Source organism: Zalophus californianus, chromosome 9 (assembly GCF_009762305.2).
Source record: "Zalophus californianus isolate mZalCal1 chromosome 9, mZalCal1.pri.v2, whole genome shotgun sequence".
Lineage (NCBI taxonomy): Eukaryota > Metazoa > Chordata > Mammalia > Carnivora > Otariidae > Zalophus > Zalophus californianus.
Window position 1 is genome coordinate 736,539 of NC_045603.1, and position 27,359 is coordinate 763,897.

Below are 27,359 nucleotides of genomic sequence, written 5' to 3' on the forward strand. Positions count from 1 at the left end.
TGTGGGGTTGGGGCTAGAGCCAGCACTTGCAGGGTGTGGGCACCTGGGAGGACTTCCACTCTTCACCAGCCCACCTGGACTGAACAACCAGGGCCACTGGCCACCCTCTGTCCCCCACCATCAAGATGAGTGCCTGAGACATAGGGGTACACCCAGGAGCCGTGGGGTATGTGGGACAGCACCCTGCTTCGGCAGCTAGCCCCATGGGGAACCTGGGTACCTGGAGCCCCAGAGACTCAAGGTTCCAGATGCTTCCTTTGGCATCCTAGAAACTGCGTGGGCATCTGGCCAGAGTCTGAAGGCCCCATCGCACAAGCCAGGACCTGGCAGGAAGTTATGGGGTTGTGGTTATGGCCAGCCCACTTGGGCTTTTTTCCATCAGGATGGGGAGTGTCTGCCTCAGGGAGCAAACTCACTCAAGACTCTCCCATTTGTCTTTGGGGCTGGGACAGCAAAAGGAGCAGCTTCCCCAGGGCATCCTGCAGTCTCACCCCCATGCACACCAGCCAGATGCTAGCTGGGCCAGCCGTGGTGTTCCTTTCCCTGACCTGGAGCACGTACCAGAGCCTGGCTGTCCCCCAGATTGGAGAATGTGGCCTCTCCTGTTCTCAGGTGAGCTCCTGCCCCCTCCTCGACGCCCATCCTGTGGTTAGGCGGCCTTTCCTGCTCTCACGTGAGCCCCTGAACCTCCTAGACTCTCATCTTGAGGGGGCCCTGGTTCCGCCACAGGTGGGCTCTGGCCTGGCGCCTCAGCACATGAGTAATAGTGACAGGCAAGGGGCGCGGGAGGCCCTGGGGCAGTGGGTGACACAGGGGCCTGGGGACCCCTGGGAGGTGTGGGGCTGACCCTGAAGCTCTGGTCCAGGGCCTGTTTGCTGAGCGCCTCAGTGGGAAGGGCCAGCTGATGTGCCCGCGACCGGTGCCTCTCCCCAGAGCACCTCACGGCTTCAGTGAGCCATGTCTCATCATCCAAGGTGCTGGGCTTGGGATGGCGTCAGGGCTTGCGTGGACACCCTGCTAAGGAAAGGCTGCAGGAATGTGCTCATCCCGGACAGGAGGGAGCCGTAGGGTGAGGAAACGGTGGCCCCCCGGGACCTTTCACCGCAGGGCAGGCTGACTCAACCTTGCCTGAGGGAGGCGTTCTGGCAGCACCTGCCATAAAAAGGGTTCCTGGGTCCCCGAAGACTGGTCAAGGCACAGTGGGGACACAGCCCAGAAGGTGTCCTGGGACCACAGGGGGACACAGCAGGGACAGGGGCACAGAAAGGACATGAAGAGCATGGGGTGGAGGAAACCTGGAGCACCTGCTGTGTGCACTGTGACTTCAAGAACCAGGGTTCTAATCGGTACAGTGCATAACAAAACAAAATGTAGGTGGTGATGACTGTTGAGAAAACCAGGGGTGGCCTACGGTGAGGTCTCATGTGCGCCTTTGGGGGGTGGTGACCAGGCCACCCTGGGGGACACTCGGGGACACCCCATCCTCCTCTGGGAGGAACAGCAGCTCCACAGACCCTGGGAGTGTGTCCAGCAGAGGATCCAGGGAGCTCAGCAAGGGACAGAGCAGGCTTGGGGTGGCCGGGACCTGTGGGGGGTCAGGCAGGGCTTCAGAGGCTGGGGCCCCGGCTCAGATCAGAGGTGCCGGGACCTGTGGGGGGCCAGGAGAGGCTCCCTCTGGCTGCTGGTGGGAACCATGGTGCAGAGGAAACAGCGGGGTCCAGGCTGGGGGGTGACCTGGGCCCCACAGTGAAGGTGGAGAATGGGAGGGAGCTGCTTTGAGTGCACTTGGCGGGTGGAGTTGAATCCCCTGGGGATCCCGGGGGACCAGGAGAAATCAAGGTGGACTCTAGAACATGACTTTAGGTCTGGGCTGCTGGAGATTTTCGTGAGGTGGGAAGCCTGCGGGGGGCAGGTTTTAGGGAAGGCAACTTAGTTCTGAAACGTGGGGTTTGAGAAGCCGGTCAGACATGAGAGCTGATGGTAGGGGGCAGCTGGGTGGTGCGAGCGGGACCAGGAAGAGGCACCAGCAGAGGTCCCATGTTGGGGCGGGCTGGGATAGGACAGTCCCCAGACCCAGAGGCTATGAGGAGGAGAAAGAATCCTCAAGGGAAGTCGAGGAGAGGTAAGGGGAGAGGAGGGCTGGAGGGGGCAGGGCAAGCCGCGGAGGGAAGGGACTCTCTGCCCTGCCGCTGCTGACCCCACAGTTAGGACCAGGCCTACGGAGCCTGGGAGCTGCAGCCCTGGGGGCTCTGCTGGGGGTGGGGCTGGGGGAGGGGGAGGGAGCCGGGGGCCGAGGGGGTGGGGAGGGGCGCTGGAGGCGTTGCCCGGAGGGGTTTGGCAGGCGAGGAAGGCAAGGAGCTGATGGGGGCTGCCCCTGAGGGATCCGACTTGAGCTGGAGAAGCCAGAGGACAGACAGCCTCTGGCCTCCCCCACACCTGCACAGAGACCCCTCCAGCCTACAGGTGCCAACAGGAGGACTGTTCTGGGCCTCGGCAAGTCTTCGGTCTAACATTGTCCTCGCTGAACTGACTGGGAAGAGCTGGGGGGCAGGGGCAGAAGATCACAGCACCAGCGATGCTTGTGTCAGGGGCAGGGGCCCTGGGTGCTGAATGGGGCCATCAGGCAGCCCTGCCTGGTGGCTTGGGGGGTCCCAGCATCCTGGGCTGTGCGGAGGGGACCGGCCCGGGCAGGCGGGGAGCCAGATGGACCAGGAACCCAGGCAGGTCCTTTCCTCTAGCTGAAGCTGAGGCCTGGGGGCAGCTCTGGTGCTGGTGGGGGAGGGAACACAGGTCCCGCCCCAAGATATGCGCCTGGAGTGGGGGTGGGGGTGTCCCTCCCCACAGACAACCCCCACGCATGGCACGGGAAGCCCCGAGAAGCCCAACGGAAAACCCCAGGGAGGTGGGGGTGCGGCCACTTCTCTGACCGACCCCCCTCCTGGCCCCTGGGCACGCAGCCAGCCCTCTCCCCTGCCCCCCTCCCACTCCCGGCTCCCTTCAAGCTCCTGGTACACCAGGACCCGGGGCCACATTGCCCACAGGTGCTTTTTGGCCTGACCTTTGTCCCTGCTGCTCACTCTTCCTGTGTCCCTGAGAGGAGAAGATCTGGGCACTGAAAGGCCAACCGCCAGACCACAGCCACCAGCCCTCCACTAGACCCCATGCTGCTGCAACTCCAGGGCTGTGGGGGCTCTGGGCACGGGCACAGGGCAGGCCCCGGCAGGCAGGCAGTGCCCACTGTCCAGGGCACACGCATGCCCTCAACCTCGGGGCAACCAGCAGGACCTCTCTCTGTCTTTGAGCTCTGGGACGGGGGGCACTAGGTTCACGTCGCAGGTAGGATAGTGGATGCCAAGGCTGAGGGAGGCAGTGAGCGTGGCCAAGGACCCCAGCACTGCCCCTCCCTCACGCGCTCAGGACTGCACGTGGGGCCCTGTCCTGCGTTGCTGGGTCATGTCTCTAGGGCTCGTGGGACTGGGCTGCCCCCTCCTGCCCTCCGACCCCTGGGCCGCTGTGCTCCCCGGGACGGCCCAGTCGCATTGAGGAGAGGGTGTCCAGGTGCGCTCAGCCCTTCCATCTAAGCGATGTGAAACAGAAAACAGACCTTGAGAACAGAAACAGAAAACAGATGCAAAACTGGGAGAAGTCCAAACGGTGCGGGGGTTTAGCCACCCCCCGCCAGCACCGGTTCCCTAGTTTTCACAGACGCACCATCAGTCTGTAAGATGCCGATGCTTCAGGCAAACTCTCAGGACTATCTTCATGCCTCTTCTGTAAATCTAGCACTCTTCCGAAATAAAAGGATTTAGAAATGGATGGAGCCGCCAGTCGCGGCATCTCCACAGATCCGAGGGGCAGGATCAGACAGGCTTGGATTCTCCCTTTTCCCACCTGGGTGCCACCGGAAGTGCAGGCCTTCCACTCAGACACCACCACCCCCCCCCCCCCGCCCCCGCAAGCTGTGGCGGCTTCCTGGGTCCTTGGAGGGTCAGTTCTCCTCCGGGGAAGGGAGCAGAGGGTCAACATCATTGCTGCTCCTTGTTGCCCTGTGGTGTCGCTGGGGAGTGCGTGCCCAGAGCAATCTGGCGCCCCGGGGCCCCAGCCACCCTGCCCCTGTGGGCTCCCAGGGCAGCCCCCCTGACCTCAGTCTCCCAAATTCGGCTGTGGAGCAGCACCGCCCACCCACCAAAGTGAGGCTTGCAGGCTGGCTGTCCAGCCACCTTCTCGCATGAGCCCCATCTGAACCTGGTCCCCAGTCCAGACCCCTCCCCCACGGGCCCCCTCCGTCAGGCAGGGGGGCAGGGAGGGGTGTGGACTCCAGCCTGGACAGGGACTTTTCATATGCTGTCGCCACCCTTGCCGCGGGCAGCCCATGTGACTTCACCTCCTCAACAAAGCCGCCGCGAACAGGCCTGCAGATTTGCGGCCCCCCACCCCCACCCCCGCTCCTCTGATACCCCTCCCTCTCGCCCCTTCTCAACATCTAACATAAAGTGTAACTTGCTTACATTCTGGATTGTGTCTGCATCTCAGAATGTGGGCTCCTCAAAGGCAGGCTCTTTCCCCACTTTCTTTCATTCCAGAACCCCAGCACCTAATCAGTGTCTAGGAGGTACTCAACCAGTGTTCCCCTAAAGAATGGATGGGTGGGCCCATGCCAGCAGCAGAAGTTGGGAATGTAGTTGGGGCCATGGGGCTCCCCAGTCCATGGGGTCCAGGTCACACCATTTACTGAATGACCGGCATCTGCAGGGCCTTGGGCTGGACTGTGGCACCCCCCACCCCAGGCCCTTGCCGAGAGTGAAGGGCCATGTGACTCTCCCGGCCGCTGGGGCTCGATTCAGGGGGTAGGACAGAAAGTGGCCAGGCTGACCTCTCACCCTCTCTTTGTTCCGTCCCCAGGGCTTCGACTGCAAGAGCCGAGTGAGCCGTGAGTACATCTCTGGCAGATGGGAACAAGCTGCCTTTCCTGCCCTCCTACACCCTGGTCAGCAGAGTCACCCCATCCTCCTTGCCACTCCACTGGCCTCCCCTTGCCCGCCTCACAGGATAGAGTGTCCCCCAGATGTCCCTGTCCAGCACCTGGTGCACATGGGCAAGGCCCCCGTTCACGCCCAGCTGTGCACCTGCCGGATAGAAGTCCCACGTTCCTATTTAATTGGAGGACGCCACCTTTTTTTCCAAAGTGGACACACCAGAAATATATATGGAAACCCCCATTTCCCCTTATCAACTTCTGCATTTTCGTCCAGTGCAAAATGACACCCATTTAACTATAGCTTCGTTGTCTTTCATGGCTGCCGCTGCGTCTGTGTGGCCCTGGGGTGGGGGCTGGGGTGGGGGTTTCTGCGGCGAACGTCCCTCCCGAGAGCTCTTGGCTTCACAGAGCTCCTCCCTCTCTTTTCCCCTTTGGCCTCCTAAGGCCATTCAGAACTTTTCCACTCTGATGTGATCATATTTACCAGACTCCTCTTTAAGTGGCTTTATGGATTTGGGGGGATCTTTTAAGAAATTCTTCCACATCCTGAGGTGGCAGGTATGTTTCCAGCGCCGCTGTACTTCTAAAGGTTTTAACATTTGGGTTTCATTTGGCTCTTTAATTCACTAGGGTTTATTTCCACGTGTGGTGTGAGGTAGGGACGCAACTGTAATGTTTTGCTGCCTGGAGACCCATCTGTGGCCGCACCGCGAACTCCCAGCCTGGGTCTGATTTTCCAGCCGCGCGGTGGCTCCCTGACGCCTCTGATCTCAGCTCCTTTCCGGCCCCTCCTTGCTCCTTCCTTTCCTAAACTGTGCGGCGAGCGCGGCGACCGTGTGTGCCTGCGTCCCTGAACCCGCAGGTGCAGACTGAGTTGTGAGAGGGTGGCACCGAGGTGCGGCTCGCTCCCGCGCCCCCAGGTGAACGGCCTTACCTGCGGCTGCGCCCGGGGGACGGCGGGGGCCCCAGCCCTTGGTGAGCGCCCGCGGGAGAGCGCACCTGACCCCCTCCCCCAGACCCGCGGCGGGAGCGGGAGAGCGCACCTGACCCCCTCCACCCAGACCCGCGGCGGGAGCGGGAGAGCGCACCTGACCCCCCCTCCACCCAGACCCGCGGCGGGAGCGGGAGAGCGCACCTGACCCCCTCCACCCAGACCCGCGGCGGGAGCGGGAGAGCGCACCTGACCCCCCCTCCACCCAGACCCGCGGCGGGAGCGGGAGAGCGCACCTGACCCCCCCTCCACCCAGACCCGCGGCGGGAGCGGGAGAGCGCACCTGACCCCCTCCCCCAGACCCGCGGCGGGAGCGGGAGAGCGCACCTGACCCCCTCCACCCAGACCCGCGGCGGGAGCGGGAGAGCGCACCTGACCCCCTCCCCCAGACCCGCGGCGGGAGCGGGAGAGCGCACCTGACCCCCTCCACCCAGACCCGCGGCGGGAGCGGGAGAGCGCACCTGACCCCCCCTCCACCCAGACCCGCGGCGGGAGCGGGAGAGCGCACCTGACCCCCTCCCCCAGACCCGCGGCGGGAGCGGGGCGTCGGCGCCCCCTCAGCGCCGGGACCCCTGGTGAGACGGCCCCACACGGGGGAGCTGGGGGTGGCGTCAAGACTGAGCAGAGCGAGGACGACAGAGGCAAGAGACGAGGTACAGACGGACGTGGACCGAGAGGTGGAGGGGTGGGGGACGGGCTAAGCAACCCGCGAAGCCGTCCCGCCCGCTTCTAAACGCTGCGCGAACACGACGGGAGAGGGCGCTGTGCGGCTGGAAAGGCGGCCAGAACCGAGCCTCCCGCTTTCTGAGCTCTGAAGGGACAGAATCAGCGGAATGGCATCCAGGACAAATTCCAGACAGTTCATGATCATGAAAAATAGAAATAACATCCCAAAGACTATGGAAGTGCACCAGAAAGGCATGTTAAAAAATCCCCAAACTGTAACATTTCATTTCAAAATAGCTTTCAATACTCACGAAAATGATGTATATGAACAAAAATTAGAAATTCTCGGAAGTGAGGTGACAACACACAGAATTAGAAATAAAGGAAAAATAACTTCAGAAATGAAGACTACATTAGAAGAACCCAAGAGTGAACGGACCAAATATTAAACATCCGAGAGAAACACAAGAAGAGAAGGAGGACATTTTTAAAAATAAAAAGAAATGAAAGAAAAAAGATTAAAATGATGTTTGAATAAATGGTAAGTGTTGCAGATATAGGCCAAGAATGTCCAAAATACAGATGCTGAAGAAGAAAACTAAGGTGACAGAAAAAATACTAAGAACTACAGTTCTCAGGAGACTAAAAATTTTTTCTTGAAACTGGGTATTTTAAGGGTAAACCAAGGACCCAAGAATATGGATCCTGAACATGAAACACCAAAACATATTCTAGTAAAATGACTGGATCTTAAAGAGAAAGAGAAAAATCTTTTTGGGCATGTAGCAAAAAGAGCAGACAACTTACAACACTAGGAACCTCCCTACTGTCCAGTCTGAGGTCCTCAAACAAAATTTCCCAGCAAAAGAAACCAGGCAGGGCTTCCGAGAGAAGTGGCTGACTCCCAGCCTGGGGCAGAGAGTGTACAAGAAGAACCCGGGACATCTGCCATACCAGAGAGCACAGAGGCTCTCAAAGACAATGGTACATGTCAGCAGCCCTTGGGGGGCTCCCGGCTGGCTCCGACAGAGGAGCAAGGGACTCTTGATCTCGGGGTTGTGGGTTCTAGCCCCAACCAGAGTGTAGAGAACACTTAAAAATAAAATCTTAAAAAAATTAAAAAAGTCCTTGGAGACAACCTCAGGAAGCTCCCGTTAGCCAAGAGGCTCATATGAGCTTTAAAAAAAAACAAAAACAAAAACAAGAATTGCAATAAATTGCAACCCATGGGTAAACCCACGTATTCATGATGATCTTGTTTTTTAAAGATAAAGGGAACTCTTCACCTTCTGTGGATGACAGGGAACCAACTCATCACCTTGAAAACTGGGAATCAAGCCTTGATTCTGTCTTTCTTCTGGGAATGCCACCTTGGAGTAAGTATTCCAGCTGATAAGTGGAAACAAAATGGTAAAATTATATCACTGTTTTGCGTCTCCCAATGGCTTGAGTGCTGGTGACAGCTAACCTCAAACATGGCGGAGGTCCAGACACAGCATGCCGCCTCCAGCAGGCATTTGACACCAGCGCTAGTCCTGCCAAAGGACTAGACCCTGAGCTCAGTCAGGCCTCTGGGTCCTGCTGCCCGGTTGGCCAGAAATACAGGGGTCTGAAGATGGGTGCTGAGCTGCACCCCGAGGACGCCTGGCAGTTCACAGAGCCTGATTCTGCAAAGGAGGAGGAGACGTGGAGGCAAAGCGGCAGACCAGAAAGGCCAAGTTCGAAAAATAGGCAAAGCCTCAACTCTAGTGCGTGAAGAGGCACATCTGGGTGATGAAACCATAAAGAAATATAAAGAAGTCTTTACTGTAGAAGTCAGCATGCTGGTTCTGGAGTGAGCGAAGGGGCTTTTGGACTAGCTGGGGACCGGCTGTCTGGCCCATCTGCTCTGTAATAATTCACAAAGCTATGATTTTTTGGTGAGCTTTTCAGTATCTAAATTTCATTTTTACAATAAAAAGCTTTTTAAAAGGGTCTTAGCATTTTGTATGCCTTCACTTCTTCAATATGAATTTTTGATTGTCAAGTTTACTGAGAGTTTCAGTATGTATTTTCCAATGTGTGTCTTGTTTTAAGATGTATTTATTTATTTTGGAGAGAGAGAGAGAGTGTGTGTGTGTGAGCAAGGGGGGCAGGCAGAGGGAGAGGGAGAATCCGAGCAGACTCCCAGCTGAGTGCAGAGCCCACGGCGGGGCTCGGTCCCAGGACCCTGAGATCATGACCTGAGCCAAAATTGAGAGTCAGATGCTCAACGGACTGAGCCACCCAGGTACCCCCCCATTTTTTAGAAAAGTATTTATTTATTTATTTATATTTTGGAGAGAGCCAATGTGTGTATTTTTTAATATCACCAAGCAATTAACTCAGTTCCAAGTTACGTAGACCGTCGGTTTAGCCTCAGAGCCCACAGGTTAGGGACTTCGTCCCACAAGACTGCCCCCCAGCTTCAAACACCAGCAGCAAGTAACCAACTGGCTACAGATCAGAGGCTCCCACGACCCCTCCTTAGGTTCAGTTACTTTACTGGATTGGCTCACAGAACTCAGAGCGTCATTTTACTTGCCAGGTAACCAGTTTATTATAAAAAGATATAATTTGAGAAAAACCAGGTAGAAGGGATGCGGTAGGGCAGGGACACCCCCATGCCTCCTGGGGCTGCCACTCTCCCATCTCCACATGCTCACCAACCCAAAAGTGCTCCAAACCCTGTCCTTCAGAGTTTTTATGGAGGCTCTTATGGAGGGTTTTACTTAGGCACGATCGATAAATTCATTGGCCATCGGTGATTGGACTTCTAGGTCTTCTCTCCTCCAGAGAGGTCATCATATGGTTGGTTTCCCTGGCAACCAGTCCCCATCCTTAGGGGCTTTCCAAAACTTACCTCATAAACTCAGGTGCGGTTGAAAGTGGTTTGTTATGAACAACAAAAACACCCTCCTGGCTCTTAGCTCTTGGGAAATTCCAAGGGTTTTAGGATCCCTGTACCAGATAATGGGCACAGACCAATATGTATTTCTTATTATAAGTTACAATATCACACATTTTTATCACACTTGCACTGAATACATTGATTAATTTGAGACAGAAATGACATCTTATCAGACCTGAGTCTTCCAACCATGAACATGGATGGTATGCCTTTCCAACTGTTTAGGTCTTCCTCAAAGCTTTTATTTATGTTCTTCAGAGGTTGAAGGATAATGTGAATGGTTTCTTTATTTTATTATGTTTTCTGGTTGGTTTTGCTGGTGTAAAGCAATGCTATTTTGGTATATTGATCTTGTATCCAACACATTTGTTAAAAACTCTTTGTTATTTCTTTTTTTTTTAAGATTTTATTTATTTATTTGACAGAGAGAGACACAGCAAGAGAAGGAACACAAGCAGGGGGAGTGGGAGAGGGAGAAGCTGGCTTCCCGCGGAGCAGGGAGCCCGATGTGGGGCTCGATCCCAGGACCCTGGGATCATGACCTGAGCTGGAGGCAGATGCTTAACGACTGAGCCATGCAGGTGCCCCAACTCTTTGTTATCTCTAATAGAGTTCCCATTGAGTCTCTTAAGATTTTGTATATAGATAATCACGTATTCTGTAAATGATGACTAACAGTTTATAAACCCATGTTTGTTTCTGGTCTTATGGACCTGGCTCCAATCACCAGGACAATGTTGAATGGGGAGCCCTCATCTTAGTCCTGATATTTATGAGATTGACTCCCAAGGCCTACCAGTCATTATCAGGCTTATGGGGCCTTTGAAATAGATGGCTTCTATGTAGACAAGGAGGTGCCTTTCTTTTCCTAGTTTTTTAAACATTCTTTTTTTTTTAAATGTTATGTTAGCCACCATACAGTACATCATTAGTTTTTGATGTAGTGTTCCATGATTCATTGTTTGTGCATAACACCCAGGGTGTTTTAAACATTCTTTATCATGAATAGGAAGTGAACTTTATGAAAACTTTGTGCATCTGTGAAAATAATCATACAATTTTCCTCCTTTAATCTTTCAATGAGGTGAATTGTACTGCTAGGTTTTCTAATGTTGACCACACGTGCAGTCCTGAAACAAATCCTATCCAGTCATGTTTAATATATTATTAAATCAAATTGCTAAAGTTTTATGTGGGATTGTGCAACTATATTCAACAGGAGACTGGCCCTATACTTTTACTTTGTTCTGTGAGCCATCAGTTCTGTCTGTTCTCTTCCCCTTCCTTGGGGACATCTTGGCCATTTTACTTCTTTCTCCACATTTCTTAATGTCTCTGCTATTTTTCCCGTCTTTTTGTCTCTCTGCTGCCTTCTGGATCATTCACTGGGATCTTTCACTTCACTAATTCTCTCTTTGGTGAGGCCCAGTCTGCTCTTGAAGTCATTTGTCGCATTTTTAATTTCTATTTCTGTGGGTTTCGTTTCTAGAAACTCTGTTTATTGTGAACATGCTTGGTCTCTCTTTGTAGTTTTGTTTCCCACCACGCATACTTTCAAGCTTGTCTTAGGGTGGCTGGTCTGCAGTTCACATCGGATTCGTCTGTCACTGGAGGACTCTGTGGGGCTTTCTGTGGCCTGTCATTTCTGCTCTCAGTGCTTTGTTTTCTGGCATATTTGTTTATCTTTTAAATATGCCTGCTCAGTGCCCTCAAGAAATGACTCGTGGTGTTCCCCAGGGTGTAGGATGAAGGAGGTTCCCCCCCAGACCAGATTCCCCTTTGTTTCTGAGTGGTACTCAGAGGTAATGTGTGACTGTCAGGACCATTTCGCATTAAAAAACAGACTGAGGTCTCTTGGGCCTTCCTAGAGATGCAAACCAGGGCTGGGAACCAGCACCCAGCCCACCAGAGGTTGTGGGAAGCCCTCCGTTCCTCCCTGCGTGCTCAGAGTAGCCACCCCACAGGGCCCAGGGTTGGGGGTTCCTCCCAGGTGCCCCTGACCCAGGGTGATAGTGGGGGAGCTCTGTGATGCCCTCGGCAGAGGTGGTTTCCTGTGCATCCCTCTGCCATTTCTCAGGCTTTGGCCTGATGATCCTGATTCTTTCATCAGCTTTCACAAGTTTTCGTGAAGCTTTTTATAAGCCTAGTCTCTCCTCCAGTGTTGGTTGTTTTCATCAGTAGAGTTGGTCCAAATAGCCTGGTCTAGCGTATTATGGGAAATGAAACTCCCAACTTGTTCTTAAACACACACAAGTCTTTCTTTCTCCTCCTCTTCCTTTGTCGATAGGAATTTAAATTCACCACCAAGTTTTACCAATCCTTGGGTTCACTGTTCCCTTTTGTAACCCACTTCTTCCTTTTGAGTTCCTATTTCTCCCTTTGAAAATAAATCTGTTAAGCCTTCTTATAGTAAGACTCTGCGGCAGTTTTCTAAATCTTTGAAAAGACCGAATATATTTATGTCTCCCCTGGGGAGATTCCCACGAGTCTTCATGATACATTTTGGGTTCATGATGATTTCCACGGAGTGACACCAACTTGTTCTCCCTGTTTTGCCCTACAGATAATATAGCACACCCTTGCATCTCTTCTCCTTTACTCTGTATACTCCCCATTCCGTCAGCTAGTTTGGGACAAGAACCTATTCTTAGACATTTTAGTCTACAATACGCACCTTTCCTTCTCTATAACTCACTATACTCCAGGCTCCCCACCAGCCCTTCTCTGCTATGGCTCTTTTTTTTTTTTTAATTCTGGTTTTAGTCCTTTTCTTAGTTGGCTGGAGTAGATCTGCTCTTTTTTTTTTCCCAGAAAAGGTCAAGAGATGTGGATTTCTCATTCCTTGCAGAGAAGACATTTTCACACACACGAGGTGCCTGTGGGTGGGAACAGGACTCTGGAGCAGGGTGGCTTCCCTTAGGGGTGCAGCGCGATGCTCTACGGTGGCCCCTGTGGCGGGGGAACATCAGGCCTGGGGCAGAACCCCCCCAGCCCCACGTTCCCTGGCTGAGCACTCGGCTTCACCATGAAGTCTGTGGACAGCAGGAGGTTTGGCCGCCTCCTTTGGGTGACTCCCCCTCTGACTCCAACACTCTACCCTTGGGCAGGCTCCCTCCCAAAGGCTCAGAGTCCATCAGATCCCACAGTACTTGCATCAGCTCCAAGACATCAGGGGGCCAAGGACACAGGGCAGGGGCCACGCCAGATGCGGGCAATTGTGTAGAACTTGGACCAGTATGGGAGGATCTGATCACTGACTCTGTTTACAACTGCCCACACATGGTGATCATGAAAGGCATCTCAGCTATTCATTTTTTGTTTAATATCCATCAGTTTGGGAGGAGAAGGTGTCAGGAGCCCGCGACCTCCTTGCCCATCCCTGGTCTGCCCGCTCTGGCTGTTGAGGACATGGTGAAGAGCAGCTCATGGGGTGCGAACACAGCTGTGCTCTGTGTGCTTAAAGCTTTTTGAAAAAATTACTGTTTTATTGTTTTATTTTTCCCACTTCTGATCGTCTATAAACTTAAACTGAGTTGGGAGAAACCCCCTCTTATGAGGCCAAGCTCAGTATGACATCTCACCAATTCTGGGGAGGAGTTTGGAAACTCTCTGCCTTCTTACACACATTGTAGATGGGCAGGAAGAAGGAAATTACATTATAGCATTATTTTTTTAAAGATTTATTTTATTGGGGCCCCTGGGTGGCTCAGTCAGTTAAGCATCTGCCTAAGGCTCAGGTCATGATCCCGGGGTCCTGGGATCGAGCCCCACATTGGGCTCTCTGCTCCATGGGAAGCCTGCTTCTCCCTCTGCCCCTCCCCCTGCTCGTGCTCTCTCAGTCTCCTTCTCTCTCAAATAAATAAATAAAGACTTATTTTATCTATTTGAGAGAGAGAGCACATGCCCAAGGAGGCGGAGGGGCAGAGGGAAAGGGAGAATTTCAAGCAGACTCCACACGGAGCCCAATGTGGGGCTCAATCTCATGACCCTGAGGTCATGACCTGAGCTGAAGCCAAGAGTCAGACGCTTAACTGACTGAGCACCCAGGTGCCCCTGTAGCATTATTGACAAAATCAACAGAAAGCAAACTGTATATATTCCAAGTATTCGATTTGCTAAGGTTTTACATACGTATACACCTGAGAAACTGTGACCACAGTCAGGATAATGGACAACCACATATCTTTCCATAGAGATTAGTTCACATTTCCTAAAATTTTATATGCATGGAATCAGGCAGTGTGTACTCTTGTGTCTGGCTTCTTTCACTCAGCACCATTATATTTCAATTCATCCATGTGTTGTGTCAAAAGTCCATTCCATTGCATGGCTATACCACCGTCTGTTTGCCCACTCACCTGTTGATGGACACTTGGGTTTTGGGCTGCTAAAAATTAAACCACTATCAACATTCGTAGACAAGTCTTTCTTGTTACTTTTGGGTAAATATCAAGGCACAGAATGGCTGTATCATACAGTAGGTGTATATCTAACTTCTAAAGAAGTGTTTGTGACAGTCTATGCTCCCACCAGCAATGTACAAGAATTCTCATTCCTCAACATCCTTATCTGCAGTAGGTATGGTCAGTCCTTTCCATTTTTGCCATTCTAATACTTAATACTGACTCATTGTGGTTTAAACGTGCATTTCCTTAATGTTAACTGATGTTGAGCATTTCTTCGTGTGCTCACTGGCCACTTTTATCTTTTGTATGAAGAATCTGTTCAGATCTTTTCTTTACTGGGTTGTTGGTTTCCTTATTATTAAATTTGGAGAAGTCTTTACAGATTCTGAATGCAAGTTCCTTACCAGATAGACGATCTGCAAGTATTTTCCCTCAGCCTGTGACTTGTCTTTTCATTCTCTTACCAGTATCTTTCAAAGATAAATTTTGATGAAGTCCAATTTATCAATTTTTTCTTTGACAGTCACGATTCAGTGTTGTAGCTAAGAAATCTTTGCCTAACTCAAGGTCACAAAGATTTTTTTTTACTATCTTTTTTTTAAGTGTTATAGTTTTAGATTTTACATTTAAATCATCAGTGCATCTTGAGTGACCTTCGCATGGAGTGCAAGGTATGGATTAAAGTTCTTTTTTGTTTGTTTGTTTGCATAGGGACATCCAGTTGACCCAGCACTATCCATTGAAAAGACTGTCCCTTTCCCAGTGGGCAGCCCAGCGTGCTTGTGGGAAATCAACCATCCGTACAAGGGTGGGTCTTTTCGGGGCCTCTATTCTGTTCCATCCATTTGTCTGTCGTGATGCTAATACCACACTGCCCTAATCCCTGCACTTGATCACTTTACAGTAAGTCCTGAAATTAGGCAGTGCTGGCCTTCACTTTCGTTCTTCTTTATCATAGACGATTTGACTATTCTAGATCCTTTGCATTTCCAAGTGAATTTTAGAATCAGCTTGTCAGTTTATGAGGGGGGCAGGCCTTCTACAAAGAGGATTTGGATCACAATTTCACTAAATCTATGGATCAATTTGGGGAGAATTGACATCTTAGCAATTTAGATTTTCTGCCCCATGAGCCCAGTGTACCTCTCCATTTATTTAGGTTTTCTCTAATTTCCCTCAGCAATATTTTGTAGTTTTCAGGGCATAGATGTTATACCTCTTTTGTCAAATTTGTTCCTAAGTATTTCATATTTTTATGTTATTGTAAATGGTATTTTTAAAATTTCAATTTGCAATTGTTCTTTGCTAGTATACAGAAATATAGTGTATTTTTGTATATTGATCTTGATTCTTGCATTTGCTAAACTCATTCTGTAGATTCCATTATATTTTTACAGAGACAACTATGTCATCTGCGAATGAAGACAGCTTTACTTCTTTCCAAACTGAAAAGGAAGTTTGTTTTCTTGCCTTATTGCACTGACTAGAATCTCTAATACAATGTTGAGTAGAAGTGATCAGAGCAGTGATCCTGATCTTGTTCCTGATCTTAGGGGAAAACAATATATCTTTCACTGGCAAGCGTGATATTAACTATAGGTTTCCCATAGAAGGCCTTTATTAGATTGAGAACATTTCCTTACATTCCCTGTTTGCTGAGAGTTTAAGAATAGATACTGAATTTTGTAAAATAATTTTGCTATGACTATTGAGATGATCATATGTGTTTTTCAAAATTTGTTAACATAGTTAATTATGGTGATTGATTTTCTTTTTTCTTTCTTCTTCTTCTTTTTTTTTTTTTCGTAGGCAGCAAAGCAAGGTTTATTGAGTGAGAGTAAAAAGCTCCCAAAGAGGGAGGGGACCCGAGAGGATTGCCCTATAGTGACTGATTTTCTAACATTGAACCAATCTTGTATTTCTAGGACAAACCACACTTGGTAATTATGTATTATCCTTTTATATGTTGTTGGATTCCATTTACTAAAATTTTGTTTAGAGTTTCTACTCTATGGCCATGAGGTATCTGTAGTTTTCTCTTTTAGTAATGTTTTTGTCAGGTTTTGATATCAGAGAATGAGTTCCAAACTATTCCCTCTTCATCGGTTTTCTGGAAGAATCCATGTAGAACTGGTAGTATTTCTTTCTTAAACATATGTTTTCATTGACTTTTCTCTATTGCTTTTCTGTTTCCTATTTCATTGGTTTCCACTCTGATCTTTATTTTTTTCTTCTGATTACTTTGGGTTTTGTTACTTTTTCTTCTCCAGTTTGAGATATAATTGACATGTAATTTAGCATTAGTTTAAGGGTGTGCATTTACTCTTCTTTCTCCAGTTCCTTAAGGTGGAAGCTGAGGTCACTAATTTGAGATATTTTCTTCTTTTAAAGGTTATTTATTTAATTGTTGGAGAGACAGAGTGAGAAAGAGAGAGCACAAGGGGGGGAGGGGGAGAGGGAGAAGCAGACTCCCCGCTGAGCAGGGGGCCCGACGTGGGGCTCGATCCCAGGACCCTGGGACCATGACCTGAGCCGAAGGCAGACGCTTAAGGACTGAGCCACCCAGGTGCCCCTGAGATTTTTTTCTCTAATATAGGAGTTTAGTGCTACAAATTCTCCCCTAAAAATAGTGCTTTGGCAGCATCCAAATGTTTTTATATGTTGTCTTTTCATTTTCATTCAGTTCAAAGTAATTTCTATTTTCCCGTTTCATATCTTCTTTGGCCCAAAGGCTATTTAGAAGTGTATTGTTTAGTTTCCAAATACTGGGAGGTTCTCCAGACATATTTTATTTTATTTTTTAATAATATTTAAAGATTTATTTATTTCAGAGAAAAAGAGAGAGAGAACGAGGGAGAGGGAAAGAGGGTCTCGAGCCGACTCCGCGCCGAGTGCAGAGTCTGACGCTCGGGGGCCCAGCCCATGACTTTTTTTTTTTTTTTGGTAGTGTGGCTCTTCTGATGAGGAATTCTTTCAGCTTTCGTGTGCTAAAGAAGTCTTTATTTGCCCTTCATTTTAAGACCCCTCCCTGTGGTAGAGCACCCGGTTGGCAGGCTTGTCTTCAGCACTGTGGGGGCTCTTCCGCCTTCTCCCACAAGAAACTTACTGTTCTCATGCCCTTTGTTCCTTCTCCATAACGTGCCTTCTTCCTCTGGTGGCTTCTACAGTTTTCTCTTTGCCACTGGCTTCCAGCAAATTGATCGTGGTGTGCCTCGTAATTTTTTCCATCTTTCTTATACTTAGCGCTCACCAACTTGGATCTGCGAGTTTAGTTTTCATCAGGTTGTGTCCTGAAACCATTCTCTACGTATTCCGTCTGGCTTTCCAGGCTGTGTCAGGCAGGAAGGTAAAGCTGACCTCCATGACTCTGTCTAGGCTACGGTGGGATCCACAGAACTGGATCTCTTTCCCATGAACATCTTCGGATCTTGTAACTCCTGCTGTCGCCTTGAGTCTCTTTCTGAAGTCAGTCCGTCTGAGCTCTGTCGAGTGACAGGCTCCATGGCGAGTACCAACAGCATGTTCATCCAGGCCCCAGGGGAAGCACCACTGCCTCCTGCAAAGACCTGGTTTTGGGGCAACCTGCCTTCTCCATAGCCCACCTGCTTGCATGTCGCTGGAGAAGGTCCTGGAGCAGAAACAGCCTGTGGCCCCGGGCCCCCGGAGGGGCAGCTGCTCTGCCCCTTCAAGTCCTGCCACAGTTCAGGGCTGGGGCCTCTGAGGAGCATCCATTTCTGTCTCAGTCTCCCCGCAGAGGTGTCTTGGATGCGCCATCTTGCTCTGTTCCCCCTTCACCTGTGAGTTAGCAGTTCGGCCTGGTCTGATGGCGGGACCCTCTCCTCCGTAGTGCCGGCGCTTCCCCTGGAGTTCTAGCCTCAGCAAGATCTCCCTGACAGACCCCTAGGGTGTGCCTTGGGGGCCCCTGGGAGTTCTGGGCCCCCGAAGCACCCACTGAGCACACACACCTTCCCCTTCCTGGACGCGCGGTCCCACCTCGGGGTTACCTCCTCCACCACCCATAGCACCAGGCCTGAACACCATCTCTTGTGCCTGCAGATGAGCCACAACCTTGGGTGTAGGGGGGGCACCTGGGCTGCTGACTCTGTGGGGCACAGACCTCCCCAGGGCTCCACAGCTCATGGGGCTAACCCCACTGTCCTCCAAGTCCTCAGCTGCAAGCCTGGCCAAGCGAAGGCCACAACTGCGCTTAGCCCCTGTGCCTGGAAGTGAGACCCCAGCTCCACCAAGGCCTAGGGCCAGTCTCACCTGCTCCAGTCTACCTGCTGGCCTGTGAACAGAGCCCTGGGCTCCAGTGACCTTGGGGTCACGAGCCAGGTGCCCCCACAGCCCTTTGAAGGGCAGCGATGGGCTTGCCAGCTTGTCAGAAGTCAGGGTCCCCTGCGCCCATGCTGGCCGGGCGGGGCAGCAGCTACCCACACTCAGGTGTAGCCCGCTCCCCAGTCTGGCCCCGCTCCTGATGCCCGAAGACAGCTGGCTCCAGGGTGGGTCCACTGTTCGCTGATTGCACTGGAGCAAGATAGTGAGGACCCCTCCCCAGACATGCCGTACCAGGGCTCCCTCCACTGCCCGGGCCACCCACAAAGCCTTACCCAGGCACTGGGGAGCCCTGTGGCACTCACCCACCTTCTCTCCTCCCCAGGGAACATTTTTAACAGCTTCTGCCGGCAACCCCCCACATCCATGTCCCCATCGGTCCTGGAGGCCCTGAAACTCACCACTGCCATGAAGTGTGCCCCCCATGAGGGCTGCTCCCTACTCCTGCGTGTGCAGGCTTCCCTCATACTGCATGGTGAGAAGCAGCCTCGGAGAGGGGAGCAGGGGAGGGGCCATGCTGCTTGCGTTGGGGGGAACACCCAGGAAGCGAGGTGGTGGGCTCGCGGCTCCTTTAACTCCGCAACACTTCAAGGGGCAGGGTAGGGCTAGGGGACTCCGCTAACTGCACTGCCCAGAGAGGCGGGGAAGAAAGAGGACTCATTGCCCTGGTCTGACCAGCTCTGTCTGGCTCCTCCCCTCACCCAGATAGCCTGCGGGGCTTGGAGGCCTGCTCCATGAATCTCGACACCCAGGAGACTCAGTGTCAGAACGTGCGGGTCTCCAGGGCCTCTCGTCGACGGCAGGTGGGGCGGCAGGTGAGGCCAGGGCCTGACCCAGACTTGCTGGTCCTGCCCCAAGCCTTTGCCAGGCAGGAACAGCTGTCCCCTGGCTGCCCTCCCTTCCTGGATCCACCCAATCCACCCAAGGCCTGAGGACAGGAGACCCTTCTCCTGGGTTCCAGCTATGCGAGGTGCAGCTGGCCTGGCCAGGGATGGGTAGCTAGAGACCACAGGTCCACCTGGCTCACACCTGTGCATGCCCACCTGGCTCACACCTGTGCATGCCCACCTGGCTCACACCTGTTCATGTCCACCTGGCTCACACCTGTGCATGCCCACCTGGCTCACACCTGTTCATGTCCACCTGGCTCACACCTGTGCATGCCCAGCTCCAGGTGCATTTTGATTGCTTCGAAGTGAGTGTGGCTCAGAGCCTCTACGTCACCCTGAGGACCGTCCCCCACTTCTGTGGGGTCCAGCTGGACCAGCAGTACCATGTGGAAGGTGGGAGCCCATGGGGCTGGCCCCGGGTACAGTTGCCACTGGCTTCTAGGGACAACCTGGGGTGGGACACCTGAGGTAGGGGGCAGAGCCCCATGCTGGGCAGCTCGCAGCAAGTGCCTTTCGCTTCATTTGGGGGCACGGCCTCCCTGGGAGAGGAGAGACTTCTGTAAAGCACAAGGGCAGAGGTTCGACTAGGGTATAGCTGCTGGGGACAGAGTGGCTGGGCCCCCCATTGCTGTGCCATTTGCAGACTGCAGAGACGAGGACGTGGGGAGGAACGTGCCTGTCTGCTTTGGTGAGGCCCCGTCCTCAGGTGGGACTGCAGCCCCGCAGCCCCTGGGGCGACCCCCACACACCCTCCCATGGGGGTCTTCTGCCTGCCCCACTTGGGAAGTCATGATGGGTCCTCAGGTGGGCGACTCCCAAATGCCTGGGTCTAGCAAGGGGTCACCATTTGGAGGCTCTCAGGACAGGTGGAGACCTTTGTCCGATGACCGCTAGTCCCAGCGTGGCCCCCAATTGCTGCCCTTCTATAGTCGAGAAGTTCTCCTACTGGGTGGACCGCAGCCGCAAGGTCATTCTGGTCCAGGTGCCCGAGGCCCCCGGGGCCCCCGACTACTACGTCCGGCTCTGCCTCAAGTGGTTCACCTGCGAGGATGTGGGTGCCCCGGTGCGGGTGAGCCCAGGCCCAAGCCCTGGACACCGACCCCTGGCCCAGACCACACACCCCCCGCCCACGTCCCACCGACCCGTGGCCCAGCCCCCCAGACCACGCCCCTGCCCCCCCCCGCCCCCCCCCCCGCCCCCCCCCGCCCCCCCCCCCCCCCCGCCTTCCCAGCCTGGCCCAGTCCCACCCACTGGGCCCCCAGGCCCTAAGCCCTCCACTCCACGCAGGTGACAGTGAACAGGATGTCCCGCACCGTGTCTCTGCCCTACAGCCAAGAGCTGCCCTGCCTTTGCCTTGAGGTCAGTGAGAGTGTGGCCTCCACTGCCGGGAGGAGACGGAGGGAGGGCCAGGGCCTGCGCTGACCCCAGCCCCTCCCGCAGGGCTGGTCTGCGACCCCTGACGCCGTGCGGATGCAGGCCTGTCCCTTCGAAGATGGCAAGTGCCCTATGGTGTGGAGTAGGGGTGGGGGGAGAGGAGGTCCGCCGTGCCTGGCAGGGTGGGGCCGGCCTGCTTCAGCCGCAGGGGGACACAGTGGGGAGGAAGCGTGCGGACAGGCCCCGTGCCCGCGTGAGCCTGCCGTGGACGGCATGTAGCCAAGCCCTTTGCTGTGGCAGTCTGTGCATAGACACGTGTGTGCGCAAGCGCGTGTGCGCCCAGTGCGGATGCACGCGCCCGGTGCACACGGATGCACGCGCCCTGGCCTGGCTCGCGTGAAAGAAGCAAGTGTTCTGAGAGCGGCTGTCCGAGGGGCGGAGGAGGGTTGCCCGCTCTCCGCTCTGCTCCCGGACGCCGCACCAGCACCGGGACACACACAGACGTGGGCGGGGGCTCCGCTGACTTGAGCCCCTGGGGCTTGAGCCCCTGGGGGAGGGTCCCTCCCTGCAGAGACAGAGGCCCTGTGGGACGCCATCCGCTACCACCCGGGGGACCAGGCACTGAGCTGGGAGCCGGCCTGTCCCGTGAGTGGTCACGTGAGCCTGTGCTGGCGCCCGGGGCCAGGGGCCCTCTGCCACACCCTGGAGCACTCCGGCCGGCCGGCACACGGCAGGGTGAGTCCCGCCCAGGCGGGGTCGGGGGTGGGCGTGGATGGCGGGGGCCTGACTTGAGCCCCGCCACAGGTGCAGTACCCACTGGTGGACGCACAGCCCCAGCTCTGCCTGAAGGTGAGTGGGCCAAGCTGCGGCCTGCCCTGTGCACGACCAGCACGGAATGCGGGGTGCGAGGAGGAGGTAGAGGGGTCCGGGGCTCGGGCGCAGGGGGCATGCAGCCACACACATTGCCAGACCCCGCCCAGCCCTGGGGTCCAGCCTCCCAGGAACCCCTCTGACCCCCATCCTGGTCTGAGGGTGGAGCTAAGGGATTCTGGGGGGAGGCCCAGCCTGTCCCAGCCCCCAGCCAGCCCCCCACACGCTGCCACGGCCTCAGGCCTCAAGACTTCTCTGCAGTTCTCCACCAGCCGGGGCTTCCGGGTGAGGTGCCCTTTCCAAGAGCGCCGCTTCCAAGGTGAGCTCTCCATGGGGCGGCAGGGCAGGGAGGCCGGCCTGGGGCCTTTGCCTTGCCGATGCAGGAAATACGGCCCTTTTCTTTGCTCGCGTGATGCCTCTTGGTCAGGCAGGTGGGATGACAGGGTGCTGGGTCAGTGGGAGCGAGGAGGGCAAGTGGGGGGGTGCTGGGCCTCAACCCTCTACCTCCACAGCCTGGAAGATGACCGTCCAGCCAGCAGCCTCTCAGGGCCACCTCCGGGTCACCTTCTTCTCGCCCAGCGCTGCCCATTTCCAGGTGCACCTGTGTCACCAGAGGAAGTCATGGGCCCCTGCCTGCCGCCCAGTTCTCGGGGCCACGGCCCTCCCCTCAGCCTCAGTGAGCCCGGTGGGGAGGGGGGCTCCTTCCTGGGGAGGGTGGCTGACCCCTTTCCTGTCCACAAGGCCTTGAGTCAGCCCCTGGAGGCCGCCCAGTGTGGAGGGGCGCGGGCCACTCTGCTGTGTGAGCCGGTCTTCCCCCGCCGCTGCCTATGACCGACACCTCTCCCACCCAGGGGGACTTCATGGCTGACCCTGCGGTCGCCTTCGTGAACATTCCCAGGGACGAGGCATGTGTACCCAACACCTGCATCCAGGTGGGTGGTGCTGCCCCACCCAGCCCTCACCCACCTACTGCAGTCCCAGACCTGCTTCGCTGTCATCAAGCAACAAAGCTCCTCGGGGGGCCTGTCAGCCCAGCAGCCTCCCCAGGCCGTCGCTCTGGGGGATGCAGTCAGGGTGCGAGGGAGGCCGCAGGCTGGGCTGACCGAGCTGCCCTGCGCCCACAGGGCTGGAGGACTGATGTGCTCTTCTCCGCCCCCCAGCAGCTCTGTGACCTTCAGTGCAGTGAGTGCCCCCGCTGGGTCTTGGGCCCCAGAGCTGCAGGAGGCTGAGGGCTGGGCTCAGCTCCGAGCCTGATCCCTGCCTCCCACGCTTAGGGTGGGGGTGTGAGCCCTGCCCAGGAGACTGGGCATTGGTGGGGGACAGAGGGGCCACCTGCCTGGAAGTCGGGCCACGCTCTGAGCCAAGGCAAAGGCAGACCAGCCTGGCCCCACCCCTGGCTTGAGAGGTCAAGGGCCCTGGAGGTCCACTGCAAGCACCCATCCCCCAGGTCACTGCACCAGTGGTGGGGCTTCCTCCTTCCTGAGCGTCCACCGTGCCTGACCAGGGCTCTGGTTCCAGCTGTCCAGGAACTCGGGATGTCCCTCAGCCCCCCTCCACCCAGCCAAGTCACTTAGGCCCAGACTCCTGGGACCTCGGGCTTAGCAGGAGACAAAGCTAAGCATGGGGGTTCTTCTGTATGTGGCCCAGGAGGGTGGCCTCTGCCTGGGGGTCCTGAGAGGGGCGACAGGATGTAAGTGGGGAGCAGGCATTGCCACCTGCATGGACAAGAGCCCTCTGGCTGCTGAGGGGAGAGCAGACTGCAGGAGCCGAGGGGGCCAGAGGAGGATGGGAGGGGGCGGGGCCAGCCTGTGGCCCAGGTCTCCGTGGCTCCAGGGCAGCCCCAATCCTGCCCCCTGCCCCACTGGAAATGCCCTAGAGCCTGGGGAGCATCTCTTAGACCTGTGTCCTCTACCTCCTCCAACCCCTGAGGAGGTTTTCAGCCAAGTCTGGGTCCCCTTCCCCAGCAAAGGTCCCCTCTAGCAGATCACAGCCCAAAGGGTGATGGTCGCCCTGGGGGGCCTGTGTCTGGACTGGGGCTCCACCCACTGCCAGCCCGGTGACCTGGGAGCAGGTCTCAGCTACTGCCAGAGCCTCCGTGCCGCGCTGGGTGGGTCCCAGGGACAGGCCCGAGAGCAGAGGGGCTGGACCCGGCTCAAGTGGGAGTGCATACTGCTTTTGGGGTCCAGGTGGACTGCCCCTGAAGGCAGGACATTGGCCTGCTGCCAGGCACTGGCTCTCCAGGACTGGGCAGCCTGGAAGGTCCTGCCCAGTAAGCCCTGAGCATTTGGGGTCTGCAGCTCCCTCTCCTTCCTCCTGCCGCAGTGGGGGGGGTGACTGGAGGAGGGTGAGCCCCCAGACAAGGTTGGCATTGGGTAGGCTGAACCAGCACCCCCATTCCTCTCTTTCCAGCTGCCACCCAGGGGACAGCAGACTGAGGCCAGGAGCCTCATCAAGGACGAGCGAGTGCCCTGGCTGAATGCTGGGGTGCAGCGGAGGCCAGCTCATATCTGGGTCCCCAGGCCTCTGGCAGCAAAAGCCAGGCCTCAGAATTTGGAGGTGGCTCACCCGAACCCAGGCTGTGGGGCCAGCCTCCTTCCGGCTCCCCAGAGGTGCAGCTCCCTGGGGGCCCTCAGGCTGGGCCCAGGGCTTTGGGTCAGATGAAGGACTTTCAGCCCCTTCCTGAACCCCCTTGGTGAAGGCCTACAGAATGGCTAGGTGGGCTGCGCTCTCTCCCAGATGGCCTGGCCTCTGACCTGCCCTGTCTCAGCTTGGTGCAGCCTCCCTCTGGACCGCCTGTGGTCGTGGCCACCATCCCTGGCCCGAGGACGAGGGCCTGGCGGCTGCCTGAGGGCTGCCAGAGCTTTCCCAGGGCCCTGGAGAGCAGAGTGTGACCCCACACCATCTGCAGCTCAGCACCACTTCCAGCTCCTGCCCAGAGCACTCCCATACCGACCGCAGTCCCCACGCTGGGTGGCCCCTACTGCCCAGGCTGGGTGTCCATCTGACCCCCTGCACCTGCCCTCCCAGAGCTCAGGTCACCTTCCACTCTCCGGCCCCCCAGCCCGGCCCGTCCAGGGAAGGCTGGCCATTTCCTGGGGCCTCAAGCGCCCCCTGCCGGGATGTGCCATTCTCCCAAGTATCACACTCTCTGAGGGCCACCCAGAGGGACCCTTGGCCCGGCAGTGGGATTTCCACACCCCAGGTCGGGGGTCACCCGGAAGTTGGGCTGTCAGATGTGCCCCACAGACCTCTCATGCTGGCTCCCAAGGACCACCAGGCCGCCCCTCCTGAGCTGCTACCATTGGAGGCTGGACATCCTCTGTGCCTGACCACCGCGTGCTCATGGAGGGCGCCGCAGGCCTGGCCCCAGACAGTTGGCTGTGCTGCAAACGCACTCCTACCCCCAGGGCCTGGCTCTGCTCTCCCTCCTTCTCCTTCCCTCCGTGGCAGCTGCTGTCCCCGGCAAGCTGGCGGGGGCAAGCCGGTGCACCCCACACTCAGTAAACACTTGTCCACCTAGCTCGCCTTTTCCCTTGAGGACACAGACGGGGTCTGAGGGGCGAGGTAGCCCCTTGGCACAAGTGGGCTGGCGGCGAGGATACGGGGCCTAGGCGGATCTGTTTGTATGGGGCCTCCAGGGAGGAGGTGGACTGCCTCCAGAGGCAAGGGTGATCCACAGACTGCAGGTGGAGCCTGCCCACCCCCACCGCGTGCGAGCCCCCAGGCTGTCCCTGAGGACACCCCATAGGCTGGAGATGCCAATACCCAGACGGCCTGCCCCCAGGCCATGTGGGGGAGGGAGGGCGGTGTTCAACCTGTCCACCCCGGCTGGTGCTCAGCCCCACGAAGGAGGGGGGTGGAGCAGGGGCGCCCTTTCCTGAAGGCCCCCTCTAGCGTGCCCATAAAGTGGCCGGGTCAAGCCAGGAACTGAGAGAGGGATGGGACGCTGGGGGAGTGGGGGTCAGGGAGCCCTCACCCTCGGGTCCCAGGCTCCCCACTCCTGCCCTGGGTCAGGGTTTAGGGGCTGGCAGCCTGTGGCTCTGCGCTCACCACGTTTCCTCCTTGCCCGGGATTTGGGGCCATGGGGTCCTCTGGAGGCCCTTGTCTGCCCGTGGTGCTCCCTCCCCATCAAGGCCCAGGTGGGGTGAGGGACCAGAGTCCGGCTATGGTGGGGCTGCCCCTGCCAGGAGTTCCTGCACCCCTCACTTGGACCATCCAGGAGCCCTGTGGCCATGCAGAGAAACCCTGGCTCCGGCCCAGGGCTACCCCCGGAAACCCTGGCCTGCCTGGAGGTGGCACAGGGAGGGGTTGCAGGAGCTGAGCAGGCGTAGGCTCCCTCAAGACTTGCTGCTGTCCTGGCCTTCCACAGGTGGGGGAAACTGAGGCCCAAACAAAGGCCATGACTGTGTTCCTCTCAAGGAGGTTCAGGGCCATAGGGAACGAGGTGAGGAGGGGCATGCTTGGGTCCCAGCTTCCCAGCTATATCCACGTGTGCGCTGCCACCAAGTGGCGGTGGTGCTCAGTGATCCAACCTCCACACCAAGACCTTAGACCACACCCAGCGCCCCGTGGCCCAGCAGGCCTGCCTTGGCCAGGAACACCGACCCCTACCCTAGCCAGAAATCCCATCCCCACCTCAGGCCACTCCTGCCCAGGAGTAAAATGCTGATGAACTCAGGCCCCAGGTTGGGAAGGACGAAAGGTAGGTGTCTAGGTCACCCATGCCCGGGCTCACGGTTGAACTGCAGGGAGCCTTTGGGACATGTGTGTGCCCCATTCATTCATTCGCCCCTTCTCAGGCAGGTGCTGAGTACCCACTGGGTGCCCCACTATCCAAGCACCAGGAACTAAGATCACCGCCCCTGCAGCTGGGGACCAAGGGGTCTGCCCTGGATTGAGGGGCTGATTGGGTCAGAATTCTCAGCCCTAAAGCCCAGCAAATGGGGACCGCTGGTCACCCTACCTGGAGTGATGTTTGCACGGGGGAGACAGACCACAAACAGGCTGACGACATGAATTATATGGGGTGCCCAGTGTCAGTGTGAGGCTGGGGAGAAGGCTGGGAAAGCAAACAAAGTCTGGGTGGGGTGTGCCAGGTGGACTAGGGTGGTCCTGGTGCCATGTGAGCAGAGCCTGCAGGGGCGAAGGGTCAGGAGCTGCCGGGTTCTAGCAGGATCTGACCAGTGAGAGGTGGGGTGTGGCAGGCAGGTGGGGCCATGGGATGTCCTGACGTGGGTTCCGTGGGTACGAGGGAAACAGACCGACATTTTGGCCTCAGTGACTGGAGGGCAGAGCTCCATGGGCTGAAGCGGGGACACGGCAGCTGGGGTTGGAGGTTGGGCATGTGAGTGTGAGCTGCCTCTTGGACATCGATTCATTCACCAGTGCTTGTGCAGTGCCGCTGTGTGCCCACTCCCTCAGTGGCCCACACGGGCACAGACCCCTGCCTGAGGTGGAGGATCAACACGTAAATGCAGAACAAGGAGTAGATCCTCCAGGACGTGAAAAGGGCACTCAGAAAGAAAAGGCAGAGCAGGGTAAGGAAAGGAGCTGGTCCTGGGTCTCATGCGAGGGCAAGAAGGAGACGAGGGGGGTCAGTGGACACCCCTGGGACCAACAATTAGAAACAGTCTCCGGCTGATCCAGTGAGTCCTCTCCACAAAGGCTGAGAAGAATTAAACAGTTTTTCTATGGAATAAGCATTTAGAGATTGCAAGGCAGAAACCTCAGCCCTTCATATGAACCAGGCAGGTACAACCCTTCCATACAAGATCTTGAGAAATGATAACTTGTCCAAAGTGCACCTGACATATAGTCTATTTCATGTGATAGTAACAGAAGCACCCCAGCTCTCTTTGGTTACAATTTGCATGGAATATCTGATTCCATCCTTTCACTTTCTTTGTGTCTCTGTACCTAA

At 55.7% G+C, this 27,359-nt stretch overlaps 1 protein-coding gene across 4 annotated transcripts; it reads left to right on the plus strand.

Annotated features, from left to right (window-relative positions):
- Positions 1-455: 455 nt before the first annotated feature.
- Positions 456-27,359, plus strand: IL17REL (interleukin 17 receptor E like). 4 transcript variants are annotated; one of them, XM_035729073.1, is made up of 16 exons: positions 456-612; positions 4,903-4,930; positions 18,631-18,780; positions 19,011-19,120; positions 19,474-19,588; positions 19,839-19,883; positions 20,125-20,264; positions 20,483-20,554; positions 20,636-20,690; positions 21,141-21,304; positions 21,374-21,418; positions 21,701-21,758; positions 21,952-22,115; positions 22,291-22,371; positions 22,564-22,621; positions 23,849-27,359. In XM_035729073.1, exons 1-16 carry the CDS (start codon positions 496-498, stop codon positions 23,872-23,874), a joined length of 1,428 nt encoding a protein of 475 aa, XP_035584966.1. In that variant the 5' UTR covers positions 456-495; the 3' UTR covers positions 23,875-27,359. The 4 variants fall into 4 exon arrangements, with proteins under 4 accessions (XP_035584966.1, XP_035584968.1, XP_035584967.1 ...); XM_035729075.1 differs by having other exon boundaries at positions 21,952-22,034; XM_035729074.1 differs by lacking the exon at positions 19,839-19,883.